Genomic DNA, 23,395 nt, shown 5'->3' with positions numbered 1-23,395 from the left:
GTGTAAGTGACTTTTTGGTCAAAGGAGCTGATTATGGTCTTTGGTTGAAACTTATTCAAAAATATTATTCTGTGCAAAAAAAAAAAAAAAACATATTAGGGAATGAAAAACTCTTACCCATGGCTCCTGATTATAGACTGGGACACACCAAGCCAACATCAAAGAACTAGCAAGTAGTTGCCTTGCATCAGTTACTTCTGGTTGTTCCAGCTGGATGTTTGGTCCATCTGCTTCCATCTAGTTCTGTCTGGACCAAAAAAAGATGTGCATGAACGCACCAAACAGCCAACTATAACAAGAATTTACATCCTTTACCTATGTGAATACAAAATAGACCTCTCCTGCTCAGATTTTTAGCTGAACTGCCTATTGGAGAATTCAATTACTATGCTGGTCGTCACCATCTCTACATGCTTAACTGGGCAAAATCTCACTGACGTGAGCCTGATGAGAGGCGACATGTTGAACACATCAAACAAACCGGTTGGACAGACACTGACCAGCGGCCTGAAGCTGCATAATGGCCGACCGTCAGCTTGCTTTGTCCTAGCATTTAAGATACAAATTGATGAGAATTTGAAAATAACTTATGCCATTATTGCCTTTGATCCAATGCACTGGCTGAATAGGGTAATCCAAGTCTTTTACACCAACTGGTTCAGTCGGACCATTCAATTCTGGTTCAAATGTCTCATTCATCAATTTGTTCATAGTTTATTATGTAGGCCGGTATAAGACTCTGACGGTATGATAACCTTGCATAAAAATATCACAGTATTACGTTATTGTGCTCACTGCTCTAAAATATATTCTTGTTAAATGTCTAGGTAAAAAACTAAAACTTTTTTTCCCCTTTCAACACAATATATTTTATTTTTTTGAAAGAATTATGATGTTTTGGAGCAGTAAAAAATACAGATTTCTTTACAATTGAAAACAGCATCTTTGAATATTTCTTCTGCAGGAGATACTGTTGTTCTAAAAAATAAAATAAAAAGTTTTTAAAAAAATTGTACACATACTTCAGGAACGGTAAAGCAGAAAATGTTGGCGGTTTTAAAACCTTGACCTTTCCAAACTGCGGTATACCTTGAAAACTGTTATCGTCCCATGTCTATTCCCATTTTGAAAATGACTATTTCTGAGACATTTGAGCATGGTTGAGCGCATACTTAAACACTGATGATTGGTCATTGTGTTCATGGGCTTAACAGAAATGACTGTGATTAGCCACGAAAGTAAATTCCAGTATTGTGAGAACACTACAACTACAGTACATTCTACATTTCTCAACCACGTTCCTGGAGGAAAACCATCTCTCCACATTTTCAATGTCTCCTTAACAAACCAAACATGCCTGATTCAGATCATCAGCTTTTAGCTGAGATTGAAAGACGTGTAATGGGTGTGACAGACAAAGGAGACATCCAAAACATGCAGTGTTGATGGTCCTCCAAGAACGTGGTTGAGAAACATTGTTTTAAAGCACTTAATAATCATTTGAAACATGAATATTTATGTTAGAAGCATATAAAGTGACTTAAATAGAGTTGATTAACCTTTTAAAAAACATAAAAATTCAAGCAAGCTATTAGATGGCCATTTGTCCCAATCCAAAGGCATTCATCAGTCACTGAAGTAAATGCCATACGAGCTTGTTTTTTGCTCTGGCTGGTTTAGTCACCTCCCTCTGCTGTTCTTCTTTGGGGGCATCTTGTGGTCTTGTTGCCCCAGTCGGCACATCCGTGTCTTGTTTGTGTGATCTGCCATGTTTAGTCTTTATTCTGGACTGGAACAGCTGCGGATTTGTCTATACGGGGGAGCTGGAAGATCTGCGCAGCCCTTTGTCTTCTCGAAGCTCAGATCTCAGGGTCAGAGTCTGGATAAACTGGTGAAGGCCACGTGCGTATCTGTGTGTGAAGAGCGAGGATCGTCTGGCGTGTGAAGATGATGATGGATCTGCTGGGTTCTGTCAGAGTAGAAAGTGAAGAGCATGATGGAACGGGTGAAACGAGGGAGGGAGACAAGGATGAGAGGCGTCTCCTCCACATACCGTCCCGATGGCCGTCTCTCCCTTTTCCTCTGAAGAGTCTCAGAAGCATTTTGGGTGAAGATGAGTTTTAAGAGAAATCACTCTCATCCTCCCTGGACTCTTTTATGTTCCTTGGTGATGCAATCTCTTGCTTTTAGATTTAGTGTGAACAACACACACAAGCATTATGCGCAAACATGCAAAGTATGTTGGAGTTTACGGCGTCTGATATTTAAGTATACTTTTGATATTAATTTAATCTGCACTTGTTTCTTTTGTTGGCTCATGTTACTTTAATTGAAGAAGTTTTCATGGGAAAGAATGTGTCTGAATATTACCGCAGGCTTATCCAAGGACAGCTCATATCAATCGTGTTGGGGTCTGATAACTAATGCAACAGTGTCTTTGAGTGTCTTTTTTACATTGTTCAGTGTTTGATGAGGTGAGCTTCATTAAAGAAGACTATATCAACATCTTGTATTTTGACATTCCAAAAAAAGAGGACACTAAAAAAAATATTCGATGCATGGTTTTCGCTACATTCATTCTTCCATGGTGGGGCGCCACTTCAAAATTCATTCCCGCCATTGCTACATTACAGCATTTCATTCAAGACCACAGTTGGTGCTGTTTTTCTTCGTTCTTTAAATAGGAAATTATAATCACACCAAAACGTATTAATGTAAGTGAATTATAACAGAGCAAACAGTTCTGTAATCGTAGTAGTGTTGTGCGTTATTTCTTTAACCCTTTAAGATTATATGGTGACTGACTGACAGGGCTTAGCAATGCGTGAAGCAAGCAAACACTACGTAGCTTTCAGTTATGATGAAAGCAGTTTCCATAATTATACTTTATTTATTAACAAAAATCTAAGGTTCTGCATACAATGACCTGACCTTATCTTGCTGGAGTTTATGGCCTTTCTTCTTTACTTCAGACATACTCGTTACATAAACGCACAAAAACACACTTTAACAGCATTTATTTGAGAGTGCACAAGAAACTCTGCGCTTGATCAGCGTATATTTGAGGGTGCGCAAATTTAGTGCGCAAACAGAGGAAATCGGCGCGCAAGCAAAGAGATTCACATGATCGTATTACACGAATGCGATCTCGACTTGTATTACTGTACTCATGACATTTGCCATTGAAAAACTCCATTGGTAGTTAGATGATCTGTTTAAAAGGCCTGTCACTGCAGCTGGAAAAAATCTTAGAAGAAACACTGCATTGGGTTTGCAAAATTTTTTTAAGGTAATTGGTTGCAAACCTTTTTATTTGACCCGAATTTAAACAAATTATGTTGAACATACCTAAACTTAATTGGTTTGTTTAAATTTAGCCCATAAATAAATTGATCGCAGCAATCTTGCAAACATTTTTTTCTGTGTAGTTCACTCGAAATTAACCGCTTTACGTATCCCCTTGCTCTTGAGTCCGCCAATACATTCCTATTTTTAGGAAAACATAAATGGAAATCAAATGTGTGATAAACAAATTGCGCATTGAGGAATTTTTTTTTTTGTTTACAATCGTTTTATTATAACAATGAAATAATATGGCAAATACAAGCTGGATATTTATCTAATAGAATGATGATGATGATGATGATGTTTCCTCCGGGTGCTCTAGTGTCCCCCACATGTCCAAAGACATGCGGTACAGGTGAATTGGGTAGGCTAAAATTGTCCATAGTGTATGTGTGTGAATGTGTATGGATGTTTCCCAGTGATTGGTGGCAGCTGAAAGGGCATCCGCTGCGTAAAACATATGATGGAAAAGTTGGCAGTTCATTTCATTGTGGCAACCCCAGATTAATAAAGAGACAAATTAATGAATTATTACTAATTTACTTATAATGTGAGCTGAAAATTCCATGTGTCGGCAGAGATGTACTTCTAATAGAAGTCAATATATTTTTATTTCATTGCCCTACAGTCTTTCGTTGTGATCCATAAATGTTATGTATTTGCTGGGAGACAAAGAAAGATAGAACTTAAATAGGTTTTTCCTATACATGATTTCTTTTTTTGTTAATTTCCTCCCAAATATACATGAGGTCACTAGATGTAAGTCACGTTTTTTAATTCAGTTGAACATTAAAGATTTTTTTAGCTAAAATTGTGGTCCTTGATGCTTCATAACATGCAAGTTGACGGCTACTGGCACTTAAAAGAAACATCAAAAAGTGTGTGTATGTGTCTTCCTGTATGACACTTGCATGAGTGTGTGAACAGGTTGTGACCTCAGCGTAACCCTTCAGCTCTGTTTGCACTGATGCTCATTATTCCACTAGACGCGTCTCGGCAGCTGTTTAGCCTGACCTCTTCAATAGACAGAGAGCTTGATGCCGCTTAGGGAGTCTTTAGCTAAACATACACATACATACGCTTGAGTATTGATCTGAAGCACTGTTTGGGTGGTGGGGTGGAAGGGAAGGATGATACAAAAGACGTGTCAAATAAATAAGCATGATAATGCTGTCTCCATATGCTTGTTTGATTTTTTTTATGCTGATTTCATGCTTTTCCACTTTCTAAATTTCTGAAGCAAGTGAGCCGCCTACTGTCTATAAACTGGTGTTAAAATGATAATCACACACAAACAATTAAGCATAATACAAGATTTACTGCATAAATAATAAGTGATATATAACACATTTTAATTACACTGTTTACACAGTTTGCTAGATGTTTTTATAATTGTGTTAAAACTCTCGTGTTTATGTGTACAAGTCTAAAACCATGCAACCATTACTTTTTATTTATTTATTTATTATTATTTTATTTTATTTAAAAAAAAATGTTTATTTATTTATTCATTTTTATTTATTGATTTTTTGATTGATTGATTTTAGATATTCAGTATATGACTTAAGTTTTAAAATGTTTTCCTTGGGAGTGAAATGTTACAGATACTGGGCACAGATTAAACCTTTTATGAACGTATTTTCAGACATACTTCGAAATGCTATCGATTTGGCTGTTCATATCTTAAATTTGTATAAAAAAGCCCTCTTTGAGCTTCATGATCAACATTTTATGTAAAGCATTGAGACTTCATTAACTAATTCAATTCAGATTCACACTGTACATTCAGCCTTTAATCAATTTTCATATTGATTTGTTTTATATGTATTTATATATATACAGTTTAAGTCCGAAATATTAGCCCCTCGTTAAAATTTTTCTTATTTTTTAAATATTTCCCAAATGATGTTTAACAGAGCAAGGACATTTTCACAGTATGTCTGATAATATTTTTCCTTTTTTTTGGTCTTATTTCGGCTAGAATAAAAGCAGTTTTTTAATTTTTTTAAAACCCATAAGGTCAAAATTATTAGCCCCTTTAAGCTATTTCTTTCTCGATAATCTACAGAACGAACCATCATTATACAAAAACTTGCCTAATTACCATAACCTGCCTAGTTAACCTAATTAAACTAGTTAAGCCAATATGTTAAGTCAGAATTTGCCAAATGTATGAATCATTTCAGGCTTGACTGTATATATTTAAGATTATTAGGTGCAGCAGTTCATTTTCATTTAACTGGTTTATTGTTATACTTTTAAAACAGGGGTGTCCAAACTCGGCCCTGGAGGGCCGGTGTCCTGCAGATTTTAGCTCCATCTTGCCGCAACACACCTGCAAGGATGTTTCTACAAAGCCTAGTAAGAGCTTGATTAGCTTGTTCAGGTGTGATTGATTGTGGTTGGAACTAAACTTTGCGGGACACTGGCCCTCCAGGACTGAGTTTGGACACCCCTGTTTTAAAGGATAACATTTTGAAATCTTGAAATAAAACAGTTGTGACATGACATGGGGGGGTGGGATGCTTGCTTAGTGGTTAGCACGGTCACCTCATCGTTGGGGGCCAGTTGGCGTTTTTGTTGCCATTTTTGTATACATGCGGTATTGGTAAAATGAATCAACTAAATTGGCCATAGTGTATAAATGTGTGAGTGAATAACTGTGTATGAGTGTTTTCCAGTACTGGGTTGTATCTAGAAGTACATCCGCTTAAACGCATGCTAGAATAGTTGGTGGTTCGACTTCTGACATAGACTGAGCTGAAGAGAAATAAATAAACGAATAATTAGACATGAACACTGCGTGGTTCAAGCTGAGTTCATGCTTATTTTCTTCCAAAATATCATATAAACTTTTTTGTACAAGTGTAATCATACAAACTCGTGAGAGTTAGCCACTTAGTTGCTAGAACCAAAATAATATGTTTACATTTGCTAGTCAGACCTTTTGGAGTTTAAGAACCATTGTCTGTTCTTTAGATTTAAATAGATTACCCAACAATATCAAATCATCTTGGCACATCTTTGTCCAATAATACTGCTTTGGTAGTCTGTTATCTAGATTTTGAAAGCACTCCTCAAGTCTTATGAACACTTCCGCTTTTAATGGTAAACAGACATTTTCGTTTGGCTCCTCCTGCACTTGCTGTAAGGTGGTGTGAGAGGAGGACAGATTGAACCGGAGAGGGGGGGGAGTGAAGTTGCCAGGCAGCGAGTGTGGAGACCCTGGACTATCGAAGCCAGGCACGCAGACAAGAGCCAGAAGATAAGCCGCCTGATAAAAGATAGAAAATAGCAGCAGATTTCAACTTTCCCACCATCCAAGATTCACGGGGAGGAGGGGCAGCTGAATCAACTACTTATTTCATCCATCCGTATCTGTCTTTCCCCACGAACAACTTGGAAGGCTATTGAGAAGACACACACACATATTCAATCTTAGCAATGGACATTTCACACAGAATGCACACACATCCAACGTCTATCCTGACCTTCAGCAGAAAAGGTTCCTCTGCATCACATGCCCATCCATTTACTGTTGTTTCTTTCACTCACCCCGTAGTTGTTTTTTTTCAATCATTCTCTCGTATAAATGCTTGCACACGCATGCCTCCTTTTTCTCTATTCGTATCATTCTCACTCTGCAAACAAACACAAGCGCACATGTTTAGATATGAGCCCGCGTACGCACATGTGTGGTGTGTTTAGTCTATTTCTGCTGTTGAAGCGATGGGAGGAAGGTTGGAGGGGTGAAGCTGAAGTGTGTGGGATGAAGTAACAGTTGTAGGTTGTTTAGTGCTTGCTTTCATGAGGGGTATGCACATTTATTGGGATTGTTGGTTCTTGGCTTTCTCAGAGACTGTTGTGACGTGGTACTGTCTGTTATTTTGCATATATGCAGCACTTTAGCATTAAAATGTGTGGGGTTGGTAGGAAAATAATAATAATTCGATCAATAATAACATGCAATCATGTTTTTTTTGTTTTATGTATTTATTTATTTCTTTTGGTGTTAAAAAAAAATTCCCTTATGAAGATGTTCCAAAACCATGGTACACATGTATGATGTGTGTTGCACATGTGATTTTTGACATCATTTCAGTTTTTTTTTTTTTTTTTTGTAAGAGTATACAGCTTTTGAAGTAGTTTGAAGTATTAATCATAATTTTTGGATCACCGCGCCTGCAGTTATTTAATCAAAGACAGTACATTTAGTACTTAAGATCAATTCTAAAATATTAATGAGAAGTAAAATTTTGAAATGAATTGATTTGAATTTTAAATCATATATAAACAATATTTTCAATATAAATATTTAGAAATAGCTAATTAATTATTTATTCATTCATTTTCCTTCGACTTAGGGGTTTATCAGGGGTCGCCACAGTGGAATAAACCAACAACTATTCCAGCATATGTTTTACGCAGTGTATGCCCTTCCAGCCCCAACTTTCCCAAGTACTGGGAAAAACCTCATTCACACACACACTCGTACATTCCTTTATTCTCTTTTCGGCGTAGTCCCTTTATTAATCAGGGGTTGCCAAAGCCGAATGAACCGCCATCTATTCCAGCATATGTTTTACGCAGTGAAGGCCCTTTCAGCCGCGACCCAGTACTGGGAAACACCCATACACTCTCACATTTACACACACACTCATACACTACGGCCAATTTAGTTCATCCAATTCACCTATAGCGCATGTCTTTGGAGCACTCGGAGGAACCCATGTGAACACGAGATGAATATGCAAATGCAGCTGGGACTTGAACCAGCGACTTTCTTGCTGTGAGGCCACACTGCTACCCACTGAGCCACTGTGTCACCAATTAATTAATTATTAAGGAATAAATACTAAAGATGAATATTTAGCATCATTACAGTTTTCAGGGTTCTTTCATAAATCATTTTATTTCCTGACTTGAAATTCTTATGAATTGTGAAAATTCTTCTACTATTCATTTATTTATTTTCTTTTCAGCTTAGTCCCTTTATAAATCAGGGGTCGCCACAGCGGAATGAACCGCCAACTTATCCAGCATATGGTTTACGCAGCGGATACCCAAAAATACATAAATGTCATACATTTTTCTACTAAATATTGGTAATTTATGTCTTTTTTTTGTCACTGAAAAATATACATTTCTCACAAAAAAATATAAATGTGGATTAAAATCATAAGGATTATGACAATTATTTACTGAACACATTTAAGTTGTGCTCGGTTTAAAATATTTAATTGTTTTAACTTTTTTGTGTTATTTTTATTTTTATTTTTTACTATTATTATTATTATTATTATTATTATTATTATATTATTATTATTATAAAAATATATGTATAGGTCACAAAAATCCTTGATCAAAGATGTGGGGAACTCACCAGCATTATTTCCATCCATGTGAATATGAAACTTTCAAACGTCTGTCTTATGTAACAACCTGATATATCCAGCTTCAGTTTTTTTCCCCCGATATGAAGTTTATATACAAGCAGTGAGAGAAACACTGAGACCATATCAGCACATGTGCTCCAACAAGTAAAACAATCGTCAGACTTATTTTGTCTGGGCCTTTTTTTTACTCTCTACAGGAAGGCTCTGACAAATTGGTAAGAGCAGGTTAGCTGATCTGTGCTTGCAGGGGTAGTTTTTCTCTCAAAGGGGCATGAGAAATACCGCCAGACGCACCATTCATCTCTATGGCGACCTGGCTGGCTTGTAACCTTCCAGATATCGTTGCCGACAATCACACCTGCCCTACGAAGACACAAAGAACAATTTCCAGAGGAGGGGTAAAATCTGATCTCTCCCCTGTTCGGCGAATCCATCTCTTCTGTTTTTATTCCTCCTTTTTCTTTCTCTCTCATTCAGCCCTGCTATCGCCTCTCCTTGACCATTATCTGTCAGACGGCTCCTGCTCATTAAGGAGTTAATTTTCTCCTCTCTATCTCTGATTAGTATAGTTGAACCTAAAGCGCTGTGAATTCTTTAAATTTTTTCCCCTCCTTGTTATCAAAAAGGGGAATGGGGGGGATATTTAATCGTTTAAGTAGTCTTCCTGGGGAACTGCTGCCGCTGTTTCTTTTCTCTCCTTCCTTCTTCCCAGCAATGTAAAGAAATCCTGCCCAAGCCGCCCAGCTCAGTAATTCAGTTTTTAAAGCATGAAGAAGAAGAAGAAGAAGAAAAAAAAAAAACGACTTGATGAAATTCCACTATCAGCTCCGAACCAATATGCAAAATATCTCGCTGGAAATCAAATAGCTATTATGTTTTCATTTCCACGTCGGCGTATTTGCTTAATGAAGAGGAGACAGATCAGACCGGTAGAGTCTGCAGGAGGCGATAACCGGGAACGGCTCGCAGCTATCCAGTCAGAGAGAGAGAGAGAGCGAGAGAGAGAGAGGGAGAGAGAGAGAGAGAAAGAGGAGAGTAATGGGGAAAGGAAAGAGCTTGCACAAGCACAGAAAAGGTATACAGACAGTAGCGTGATGGAGGGATGCAAAAGGCAGAGTAGGAAGCGTAGAGAGTGAGAGAAGACGATAAGGAAATCGAGGGATGCCTTTAAAATGTGCCTCTTCGCAGTGTCCTGGGCTCGCGGCTGTTTGATGTTTGACAACCTGCTGACAAATCCGCGGCGAGGATCAGTCAGGCCCGTTTGAAGTGCTCCGATGCCCAGCGCACATGAATATCATCAGCACACATTATCACCTTACAATAATCAGCCATTATCATAAGTATTATAATCACTCACTCGTGTGATTTGACTGATGGAAATGAGAACAGTATCTCCGTGCGCTGTTTACTCTTTTTTATTTCATTATTAACGAGTCTCGTCAAGTATAACTCTATTATTTGTTCTTGCGAGCGTGAGCTGTCTTAAGAGTTTTTCCATTTAATTATTCTTCTTTGTTTAGGACGTCGTTCTTACACTTTATGTTCATGCTTTGGCAAGTGCAACAGATATTAAGTAAACATCGAGCATGGTCCTTCTGGCAGTGCTTTATTCATAAGCATATCTTGTTGTTCTCCTTCTTATTCTCCTTCTTGTTTTTAAAGAAAAATTGCAGATATTGTTTACCTACTCTCATATCTTTTAAAACTTGTATGACGTTCCTCTGTCAAAAGCAAAGGGAGTTATTTAAAGAAGTATAGTCAAACCTTTGTCCAAATACGTGGCATTATTTAGGCGATGACTTAAATGTTGGTCTATTTCTCACAAAAACTATTGTTTTTGTTACTATTGTTACTATTGAACAGTATTGAGTTTAAATGTAAAATAAAACTGTATAGTATTCATTGCGATTAAAATAAAAATACAATTCGTCTTTGTTAAAGCTACAAGTTTGATGATTTCTTGTGCACAAATAGTTTAAACTGGCTTGTTTTTATAGTCACATGCTGTAAAAATAAAAATGTTTTCTGTAGTAGGGTTAAACTTAGTTATTTTTTATTGCTATTAAACTATTTTCTAGTTAATTCTAATCACAACTCAAAATTGCATATTCTGCATTGTGACTATTGCAAATACACACATTGCGATAACGATGCAGAAATGATATATTGTGCAGCCATAATTCTGTGAGATATAAATTTTACAATTGTGAGGAAAAAAGATTCTGAACTGTGAAGATTCAGAATTGCATAAAACTCACTTTAAAAAAATATTGTAGCAATTCTGCAGAAAAAGTCTAAAATTAGAGAAATGGAGTAAAAATTTATGATTTACGAAGATTTTATGAAGAGTTTTAAATTTACTATTGTGAAAAACAGAAAAAAAGAATTGTGTAAAATTCTGAATTTCAAATAAACTCATTTTTCAAAGCAGTGTTGGAATTATGTTGAAAAAGTCTGAAATAAGAGAAATAGAGTTAGAATTGATCAACTGAGCTAAGATATATATATATAAAAAAAGATCGTATTTACAAAAAACAAATACACAGTTCCCTTCCGTTATTTGGTAGGGTTGCATTTATACCAGAAGTGAATTGGACCAGAGTTTGCGTGAACTGTTCCCCTCCTCTTAAGGCTCACTCAGGTACGGTTCGTGGGTGCGCACCCGAGTCCAGAAGGCACACTCGCACTAGCTAAACGTACCGCACTGTGACGTCAAATGAACACTGGTGCGGACCTAAAGTGCTAGCATGAAAGCACCCTGAAAGAGGTGGTTTAGGGTACAGTTCGCACAAACTCTGGTCCGGTTCTCTTCTGGTATGAATGCAATTGTTTCAAATAACAACAGTACAACAAACTACTGTTTTCATAATGTTCAGTTGTGTGTGTTTGTGTGTGTGTGTGTGTGTGTGTGTTTGTGTGTGTGTGTGATTGTGTGTGTGTGTGTTTATAATATTCAGAAAGATGCAAATCACTTTCTGAATGTCCAAAACCAAGATATTCAGTTAAAGCAGAAAGACCGCAATGTGTGGACGTCTTCTTATGGTTGTCACCTAGCAACAGCCGTACACACAGCAGCAGCTCAATGACGCAAGCATACCGGGGTTCAGAAGGAAAAAGACAGTGTGAACAGAAACCAAACGAGAAGATGGCAGGCAGGGGGGGACAATCGAACTTGGGTACGGTCCAGACAATTGAATCGACTAAAAAAATCACCCTAAAAGTCCATGTGGGTATACCCTATTGCAAGAAATAAAGTTGCTATTCTGAAAAGTTTTGTTATTTTGTCCTTCACAAAAAAAGTATTGAAATTGTCTTTGTTGCTAAAGTTACTTCGTTCTCCTGGGTGAACACAGGAGTACTGTTCACTAGCTCATTACACACTGCATGCTGTGTTGGCAGAAACGGAGACAGCGTGAGTGTTGGCAGAGCTAGTGAAAGTCCACTCCTGTACAGCAGTGTGTGTCCGCAGAGCTTCTGCCAGTGGTGCTCAAGCCCTGAGGCTCAGCGCTTATCTGTGGCTCCATGCAACGCTGCTGACACCAGCCTCGTCCAGCACTCTCCACTGCCTCATCAATCATTTCAGCACATTTTCAGCTCGCTTTCAGATCAATAGTACTTTTACCTGGCTGTATGTCCACTTTATTCCGACGCCCCATCATGATGTCTTGCGTAAATAATAGAAGTCACTTCCTTTAAACTGCAAACCATCAATGAAAAACTGGGTGATGGGGTGTAATTATCTCGGTTTCCATCCACCTATTAATGGCTTAATAGAGTTGGCACAAATAGCCTAGTGGTTAAGTGTGCCGACATATAGTACTATGGTGCTCATGGCAACCTGAGTTCGATTCCCAGTTGGAGGTCCTTTGTTGACCCTTCCTCTCTCGCTGCTCCTAGTACTGTCCTGTCTGTAACCTCCACTGTCACATCGCAATTAAAGATAAAACCTTTAAAAAAAAGAAAGAAAAGAAATGCTTAATGGAAATGTTAAGATTTGCACACATTTAGAAACTTTTTATGTTTTTTTATGCAAACAACTGAGTAGAATAAACTGTTTATCCAATACGAAAAAAATAGCATGAACTACGATAGAAAAACATTTGCTAAATATATTCCAGCATGCGTTTAAAAAAAGCCATGCGATTTGGTTTTAACTGATCATGTGATAACAAAAATGAGCACAATGGGACAAATCAGTGGGCCGACCACATTGCACAACATCTGAAATGTGGTTTTGGTTCGTTCTAACATCCCTCAGCCAAAGTCCATCGACAAAGTGGTTTAGTTTTTTTACCTCCCAGAACTTTATTTACTTTAAAAAAATGTTATTTTTATTTTTATTTTTTGGTATAAAATAAAAATAAATTAAATGTATGAATTAAAAATAAATCCTTTGAGAAAAAAATTATTAAATAAAAAGAACTTTATTTACTTTAAATTGTAAATAATATTTTATGAACTGCTTTGCTCCCAAAGCGCATGTCTGTGGTGTGGTTTTGTTTTGAACATTGGGAGGGTTAAAAAGCGTGTGTTCTTGATGTATTTATTTGTTTTTAATATAAATCTTTTACAGGTAGCTATTGGAGAGTTGTAATTGCATGTGTTGAATATTGAGGGGGTGGTTTCTTCCCCCCCTAACCCACCCACAAACTACACCTCTGACATAAGTAATTTATTATGTAAAAACCCACAGTCTCCTACCTCCAAAAATTGCATTTTCTCTTTTAAATATATGGTGGCAGTTTATCAGGAAGTAATGGTTTTGTTCTCTTTAACTCTTTGATTGGAATTGTTTCTTTATTTGCTAATGTTTCATACAATATTCCAGTTTTTGCGCATAAATCAAATTTGAATCTTTGGATGGAAACATGGCTATTGTTCTCCTCACAGTCAAATAATAAAAAAGAAAAAGCTTGATGAACTTAGGAAATTAGTTTCAGCAGATCGTGAATAGCACCAAAAATTTGAGACCAGTTTTTCTGCAGAAATAATATGGATGTGTCAACACAATCTCACGGCATCTCGTAACTTTTTGATTTAGTGGCTAATTTGTATGAAATTGTACAATCTCATTCGTACAATTTAGTGTGATTTGCTCATCACCCAATGTCAGTTGGGCTTAGGGCCGGGGTTGGATGCCATGCCTCCTTTTTAAAATCATACATTTTCGTACGACTAAATTAGCCACTAAACTGACGAAATGTAAAATACTTATGTTTTCTCGTGAGATCAGGCTGAACTTAAAAGAGCTTCGGTCACCACATTTATGTTTTGTCACAATAAAACACAGCATGTTATTCTTATGATGGATAAAAATAAAGCGCAATGGCAAACTTACCTCACACACAATTTTACTATGTATTTGTTATATTTGTAATGCATTTGCATTGATTTGTTTTAGTTCATTTGAATGGATGTTTCCCAAACATGACGTGCAACCGATAATTTGGAACATGGTTGTCATGTGCGAAAATAGGTGGATAATATTTAGTCCTTAGATCAGTTTAAAACACATTTGAGCAAATTATGAAAGTCCTTTTGATTCCTGCGGTATGCTTTTTTTCCCCAAGTGCCTGGTATCCAGGTTAACCCTTGGATCCAGCCAATTAATATTGCTGAAAGTGTTTTAATGCCCTTGGCTCTGATCAATGTGTGAAGCCACTTGTGCTTGAAATTACAAGTCAGGTACTTCGTTTTAAACAGACACACACACATTCTCACACAGGCCTCTTTCACTGTTCTCCTCGAAGTATCTTTCTTTACAAGTCCCTGATCTCCAGATACAAGCGGTGTTGCTTTTTTTCTGCTGTGTTTGGGCTGTTTGGTAATGTGGTGATTAACGTGAGGGTGAGGAAGTTTGTTCGTTTAATCAGAGCTCAGGTTTGATGTGTTGTCTCTCGGTTTAATCACCGGCGTTAAGCACACTGGTTTGATGTGGACGGGGCTGCTTAATAAAGCACTATCTCCACCGCCTTCATCAGCTTTCTCACTTTGTTCTGCCTCTTCGAGTGGCAGTTTCGACTCAAAAGTGTGTCTTTGAGTTTGTCTTCTTTCTTTTGCTTTGCATAATAGACGAAATAAGAGTTTTTTTATATTAGTTTTAACAAGGATAAGAAGCTGAAAATGAGAATTTTTATAATAATTTGGGTTTAAATTTTGAATTATTACTATTATTTTATAAGTGACGAAGATAACAATACTGTTTTGATACAGATTTTCTTTGGATGTCAATTATAGAAGATGTTATTCAGTGTAAGAATAGTTAACATACCAGAGGATAAAGTTTAAAAGTCGTTTTACTGTGTCTATATTTTTAAAACCACTATTATATTGAGATATAATATAATGTTGTATGCTTGCTTATTATTTATAAATACACTAAATTTATATGTACAGGTCAGAATGTTTACATACAAGTATATGTTCTAGCGCAAGATTATTTCACTCATGTTTTGACATTTAAAATCACATTATTTTTTTTAATGTTCAATTTTGAGCAGCGTAAATAAAAACCTTATTATTTACACCTTTTTTTCTGATTTCTATGTCAAATAAAGTCATTTTAAATTGTCGAGAACCCTTTTTCTGTGTTCAGTTCTGTGAAAGATGCACATTATTCCTTGTGTAAGATTAAGAGGGAGAGCAGAAACTTTTTCCGCGCCATTTGATGTCAGCAAGCAGTGATGCGGCGATTTATTCATTTAACCCGAGCAGTAATAGGAAAGAAAATCATAATTCAGACTTACATTTAAACACGAAATGTAATTGGAATTTTAAACAGAGGGGCCCCTTTGTACAATTATGATTAAAGGGAAATTAATTGTATGAAAATGTCGCCACAGATATAGAAAATTAGATCTAGCAAGGCCCGGACTACATTCTAAAAATATGGCATATGGGATCAATCTTTTTTTACTTTTCTCTCTCTCACGTCCTTTATTGCTAAGGTCCAAATCTAAGTGTGTTAATTTTATCTGAAATTACAGTGAACCATGCAGGCGTGGAAGTCGAAATTAGCCTAAAGATGTTTCATTTACAAAGACAGAAACACTTTGTCAGGGAGCGATTGTTTCCGAGCATTATCTCCGCCTCGTTTTAATTGCTTTGGAAGTGAAATTAACAGAATTAGAAAAATTGCCTTTGCCTTTTTCTACAAGGCTCTTTATTCACGGGTATTGTTGTGTGCTTTGTATAGATTATAGGCCTCTTTGTTCTAGGAAGTGTAAATATATACGCCTCCAGTCACGGCTTTAGCTCCGAACAATCCCCTCTCTGTTCATCACAACTTAATGAAAATTAATTTATAATAAAAAAATACTGTGGTAAAATCCGATTTTCCAACCCCTGGTAATTTTGCTTTAGATGCAGATGCACAAAATAATGTGGGTGTCCTGGTCGAGTGAAAATGTGCTTTGGTGAGTTTGTGAGATTCTCCTCAACACGCTGTCTTATTGCTAATCTTAAACCTCATTAGAATAACAATACGGGGTTAAATTAACATGCAAACCGTTGTGGTGTCCACTACAGCAGCGCTCCGCTGGCACATATTGCATTTTAATATTCTTAGAGAGGCCTTTTTTTGCAGGTCTTATATTAATTAATTCATACAAAATCGAATTTCTGTTAATAAATGTAAATACCATCCCAATCTGGAAAGATCAACTAATTAAATAAGCATTTTTAAATGCAGCAAATGGTTGGTTATCTCATTACGGTTAGAAAATGTAAGGTTTTTGTTCAACCGCTGCCAGCTGGGAGTGTATTGAGTTGTGCAAATTACTTAATCACCTTGGTCAGTGATACAACACGCACACCGAGTTCATTTACGTCCTTGTGGTCTGAAGCTCTGGGATTTCCAGCCAATTAAAGCTGTAAAAGGCTTGTAGGTTTGAAATGAATCAGAATTTCTTCCTTAATCATGTACTTTATCACTTTTTTATTTACAGAAAGCCCTACTTCCTTTAAGACATTAGCAGGGTATATTCACATTATCTAAAGCCTCTCAATCGAGGCTTTGCTGTGATATGGGATCTTTTAAAAGGCTTTTCAACGTCGGATGTCTTTTGTTTTATATTGCTCCTCTTTTTATGACCCCTCTTTCTCTGTTTTTTTTTTCCTGCAGGCTCTATTGGGGATCTTAATGGAGGTGAGGATCCATCTGATGATGTCAGCATGTCGGGAGAAGAGGGCGGAGCTTCAGATCAGGAAGACTCTGCCGAATGTGACGGTTCAAGTCCACATTCGTTTACACCGCTTTATAATGAAGGTGAAATGATGCTTTCTTAAACCGCTGTCATGTGAAAAGCATCAGAAGCTGCCTAAATGTTGAATACAGACCTTTTAGGGTCTGATTAACCATCATTGTTTTGTGATGAAACGGATTTGGCACTGATGTCTATTGATAATAGTGACTGAAAATTAATAATAATAAATAAATAATAATAAAATGGGTTCATTTTGACGTATAATTTTAAAGAAAACATTTCAGATGTACTCACTCACTCTTATGTTGTTCTAAGCTTGTTTAAGCTTATATTTTAATACCACTTGGGTGTAAGGGCCATTTTTGATTAACTAATGGCTTATCACATAACTATTAATATATTGGTTTTTATTTATGAAGTACATTTTCTGCATGATTTTATTCTACATTCCTAATCCTACCCAATACCTAAACCTAACTACTATCTTAATAGCTGTTAATAAGCAGCAAATTAGGAGTTTAGTGTGGAAAAAGTCAATGGGTAATGGTTTGTTAATAGTGAAAATTCAATTTAATTCAAATCAATTCAATTAAACCAACTTTCCCTCAGGGGTTAGAAAGTTGTCTTTAAACATAGACTTAAACACAACAGCAAAATACAAACACAAATACACAATTATTTAAAAAATCCTATTTAAAAAATCCTATTTAAAAAAACAATGGGAATAAATGTCCTCCTGTACTTAGCATGTTTTGCTAAAGGGCCATTATACCATCTGCCAGACTTAAACTTACAGTAACTCAAACATAACGTAGCTTAAAAGTTGTACTCTAAAATAATGTAAATACAGCTTTAGGTGATGTTCACTATGAACTATGATTGTTTTAAAAATTGTGTGAAGTTTTATTATAATATTCATTTAAAAAGCACATCGGTTGGGTATGACAGAAGTATAAATAATGAATAATTCACCAGATGAGATGAAAAGCTTAGATAAATCATGATTCCTCTGAAGAGAGCCTATGGTGACTTAAGAATAGATTGTATTAATAATCTGTTTAGTACTTGGAAGTTTTATGCATTATCTTTTATTGACATATAGATATATTTCATTGCCAGATAAAGTCAAATAACTTAGCTTTTGAGCTCATGGATATAAATGGTGGACTTTTTTTTCCAGCCGTAAGATATTTAAGTCACATTCATAGTTACGATTTCTGTTTTTCCTCTCTCTTTTTTATTTAATCTGTAAAATTCCTGTTCTTGTGAAATTGGGGACTGAGGAGATAAGAGACGGTTCGTTGGCTGCTTTTGATAAACGCATGGAAATTCTGTCAGGTGCTAATCGTGACTAGTTTAGAGATTGTCCTGTTTTGTTTGCGTCTGCATATCCGTTTGAACATGCGAGTATGTTGCATCGCAAGTTCGCATTGGTGATGATATTTGTCATCGTACTATTTTCCGCTGAAAAGAGGGTCTACATTAACCAGTTTCTTTAGCTCCTTTTTTTCCCCTCTATCAATCTCTCGCCTCCACCCCTCGGGGCTCCACTGTTGCCCGGTGCTGCTATTATCAGCCTCTGTAAATCAGCCGTGTTTGACGAACCTGCTCTTTCAACCTGCGATCAATACCAGGTCTTTATCAGGCCAGCAGTGGCTAATAAAGGCAAGCTCCCTTATCCACCATCTGGGAGAGAAAGAGACAGGCGATAACCAACTGATAACTGCTTCAGAAAAACACTCAACCAGTCACAGGACACACAGTGCCGATAACCACCTGTAAAACATAAATATCAACGAAAATACCAGCTTTTAATAATCATTAATGGCAACGCAACCTCTGGTGTCCATCTAAGCGAGTGAGTCTAAAGCAATCCTTACGATCTGATGGTTCTCGTCCATATCAGCAGAGAAGCTGATTAAATTTAAGCAAAGATGGCTTCGTGTTTCAGAACACCTTTTATATATCTTAAGTCGAGTGAGTAGATTTGATCACTGGCTTGATCCATCTTATAGTTTTGCAGAAGGTGGAATGGAGAACTGGTGGGAAACATCTTGAAGACTGTTAACATTTGGTGTTAAGATGCACTTTTGTCAGTCTGATTACTAGTGCACAACATTCAACACTGGTGTAAACAAGGCCTTACACTTTTAAGCTTGTCCACTTTCAGTGAAATACAGTGGATTTGACTGGATTGCTTTCCATGGTGTAAACACTTGTGGTCAAATGCTTTCGAACAGCCATAAACAACAGCGTTTGTGTTGGGGTGGTTATCAGGGCTGCATGAATACAATTTCACCAGATGACTTTAATAGCTTTTGGTAAGAATTCACATACAGAAATTAAATAATCAAATGTAAAATAGCACAGCATAAATAAATAATAATAAAATGAATTCATTTTGACGTATAATTTCAAAGAAAACAATTCAGATGCACTCACTCATTCACTCATTCACTCACTCACTCACTCACTCACTCACTCACTCACTCACTCACTCACTCACTCACTCACCCACTCACTCACTCACTCACTCACTCACTCACTCACTCACTCACTCACTCACTCACTCACTCACTCACTCACTCACTCACTCACTCACTCACTCACTCTCATGTTGTTCTAAACTTGTTTAAGCTTCTATTTTAATACCCCTTTGGTTTAAGGGCCAGTTCTCATTATTAACCAATGGCTTATTACATTTCTATTAATATATTGCTTTTTATTTAAGAAGTACATATTCTGCATGATTTTATTCTATATTCCTAATTCATACCTAATACCTCCTAAAACTATGTATTTTTTACATCAGTACAAATGATAACTTTGACAAATGTGTACTTTTTTTCCTTTTAAACACAAACTTGTAGCACCATGTTACTATTATATGTATAAGAGGACAAAAGAAAACAGAAAAAAAGTCGGGGGAAGGGGTTGATTTCAAATTTTGACTTGATTATCAGTTTATCATTCAAAATACTTTGCAAATGTAGAATCCATATTTCAATATAAATGATTGTCCTCAGCTTTATTAATGAAATACCCATTTACATCAGAGTTCAGATCATTCTTTTGTTACTTTTATTTGAGTAACAAACACTAGAATAAGAATAAGAATACATACAGTATCCACATTCAGTGCACAAGTTGCATGATGTTACAAAAACTAATATACTGTTTGAGTTTATAGTGAGTTTTGTTGTTCTGTTTAGTCATGTCATACTATTCACTTCTGGTGTGAAGTATTTTTTTTGTGGCATCTTCTTTACCATCATTGGCGTAACTCAAAAGATGTCAACACCTTTAGGACAAGAGGTGAAGTACTGATGATACTTTGAAGATCTAATAAAATATCTATAAAATACGAAGAACAAATATACAGTAGTTTTACTGAGCATTAATATTCTATAAATAATAACAGTATTGCTGTTAAAGCATGCCAGCCAGACGACAATAAGTTTGGGTTTTAAGGTGAAAAAATGTAAAAACGCACTGCATTCGTTTGTCATTCCTGATTCTAACATGAACCCACAGTTATGTAATTTTGAAGCTATTGTGTAGAACTAAAGCTGCTGCTTTCAATATCATTTCCATTGTCATCTTTTGTGATCATATATAATAGTATATACACTACACATAGAACATCCCCTCAGGAAATCAAGAAAGTGGTTGCAATTAGACAAAAGTGGCTCATCAAAACACACATTTTGCTTAGTCAGATGACATTTGATGTAAATAGTTGATTTAGCCTGAAAAACATCTATGCCATCTTGCAATAAATGGTGATACAGTTGAACCCTGTGCACCTAACAAGAAAAGAACTTGACCCTGCCATGATGATCTGTTTGGGAGAAAGAACCCACAGAAAAATTGACACAAAAAAATGAGGCCAGCCAGGATGAATGGAGCAAGTTGGGTGACTTTGCCCTCCAGGTGTGACAAGGGAAGTTGCTGTTATCAGATGAAAGGAGGTTGTTGGGTTGGCGACAAGGTGTGTGTCTGTATGTGTGTGTGTGTTTGCATGTGCCGGTAGACCAAGGAGTCTGCCGAGGAGCCAGGATGATGGCAGCTCCATCCACCCCGCCCTCTTTTCCTGATACCTGCCGTCTCCGCTCAGATGATATGGGAGATTATATTGATAATATTAAATGCAATAACTGTGGCTCCAGCTCCTCTCCCCACGCTGAGCGCTGCAGGATAAAATCAATGTGCCATTCAACGTGATTTATAGCTGAAAATAATAGGCCTTCTTAGGCAGGGAGGGAGGCACGTCATGGGACGGCATGCACGCACCCGGGACGGGCTGAGAATGGCGGTTGGGCCTGGGTGCAATCTGACGAGAAAGGGTGTGGGTGATTTATTTAATGATGAAGATCTAATCTGCAACCTGTTGCATTAATAACAGCAGCTCCGACTGCGTCACGCGGATGGACATTTATGGCTGGTATCGATCGGCTGCTATCGCTGTTTATCGCCACGGGAATGCAAGGGTAAACATGCCCTTTGTGCACCGCAGATGAGCTGTAATAGATGTGGGGTGAAGGGGAGGGAGTTTGGGGAAGGGGAGAAGACCAAAAGTGGATTGTGGGAGAGGAGAGGACAAGAGGTCCTGTCAGCTTTCACGTCACAATGGGAGAGACCGAGTCTGCTATCAAGTAAGGTGATCAAAGAGAATCACTAATCACTGGCATCAATACCTAGGAGATCAGTACTGTCTTTCACACTGATGAAAAGATCAGCTTTAAAGGAAGACGCTGGCCATCTGTTAGCAAGAGTTTCCAGTTCTTGCTTGATAAATCAAAAGGGCTCGGGTTGGGTGTATGTGGAGATGCTGTGTTCCTAAATTACACAGGCCTCTCTGTCTGCTGCCTTTGATCAGCAGAGCGAGATCATAGGACTCATTTGTTGGATATTAGTGGGAGTTTATATATTTATGAGATATACTTAATACTGTTAATATATTTTTCAAAATGTAACCAATTTTTTAAAACTAAAAATGTAATAATTATTAATATATCTAATCTAAATGTAAACTAAATTTGTATAAATGTATTTACCCCAAAAACATTTCATATGACGTTTTGTTTTTTTGTTTTGCCCCCCTGTTTATTAATAACTATTTTCTAATAACCGATTTATTTTATCTTTGCCATGATGACAGTAAACAATATTTGACTAGATATTTTTCAAGACACTTCTATACAGCTTAAAGTGACATTTAAAGGCTTAACTAGGTTAATTAGGTTAACTAGGCAGGTTAGGGTAATTGTCATTATATAATGATGGTTTGTTCTGTAGACTATCGAAAAAAAAGGTTTAAAGGGGCTAACCCATTAATAAAATAAAATGGGTTTTAAAAATTTAAAAACTGCTTTTATTCTAGCCGAAATAAAACAAATAAGACTTTCTCCAGAAGAAAAAAAATATTATCAGACATACTGTAAAAAATTCCTTGCTCTGTTAAACATAATTAGGAAAATATTTAAAAAAGAAAAAAAAATTCAAAGGGGGGCTAATTCTGACTTCAACTGTATTTAATATGATTATTACATAAAAAATAAACCCATTTTCTAAAACTGAAACTAAAAAGTAAGAAATATTAATAACAATATATTGAATCTAAATTGAAACTAAATATTTATACTAAATTTATTCAGCAAAAATTATTAGATTGTCTTAAGTTGTAGTAAAGGCATTTGGAGTTTTACAAAAAATACTGTTTAATAAAATTATGGCTTTAATATTCTGTTCATCAAACAAAATTTGAATCTTAAATATATATATTTTTAATTGTCATATTAGGAAGATTTCTGAAGGATCATGCGACACTGAAACCTACATTAATAATGCTGAAAACCTCACTGAGCTTGCTGGCTCAGTTGGTGTTTCTGTGTGGAGTTTGCATGTTATCTCCGTATTTGCGTGGGTTTCCTCCGGGTTCTCTGGTTTTCCCCACAAGTTCAAAGACATGCGCTATAGGTGAATTGGGTAAGCTAAATTGTCCGTAGTGTATGTGTGTGAATGAGTGTGTATGGATGTTTTCCAGTGATTGGCTGCAGCTAGAAGGTCGTCCGATGTGTAAAACATATGCTGGATAAATTGGCGGTTCATCCCATTGTGGCGACCCCTGATTAATTAGGGGCAAAGCCAAAAAGAATGAATGAATGAATGAATGAATGAATGAATGAACGAATCACCAGAAAATATTTTTTGTTTAAATTTAATGTAAAAAGCTGCCATTTGAACAGTGAAATTAGATATAAAATAACACTCATAATCATTTATTAAATGAATAACATTTTTGTTGTAATATTCATTCATTCATTCATTCATTTTCTTTTTGGCTTAGTCCCTTTATTAATCCGGGGTCGCCACAGCGGAATGAACCGCCAACTTATCCAGCACATGTTTTTACGAAGCGGATGCCCTTCCAGCCGCAACCTATCTCTG

The 23,395-nt window shown here is 36.5% G+C and overlaps 1 protein-coding gene across 1 annotated transcript in view; it reads left to right on the top strand.

Annotated features, from left to right (window-relative positions):
* zfpm1 (zinc finger protein, FOG family member 1) overlaps positions 1–23,395 on the top strand; it is a 122,515-nt gene that overhangs the window by 39,358 nt on the left and 59,762 nt on the right. Inside the window, 1 exon segment of the mRNA NM_001039460.2 lies at positions 16,864–17,007. Coding sequence (NP_001034549.1) covers positions 16,864–17,007 — 144 coding nt within the window.

The sequence above is a fragment of the Danio rerio genome, chromosome 18 (genome assembly GCF_052040795.2).
Source record: "Danio rerio strain M-AB ecotype USA chromosome 18, GRCz13ab, whole genome shotgun sequence".
NCBI classification, from domain to species: domain Eukaryota; kingdom Metazoa; phylum Chordata; class Actinopteri; order Cypriniformes; family Danionidae; genus Danio; species Danio rerio.
This window is presented reverse-complemented; position numbering and strand designations above follow the sequence as displayed.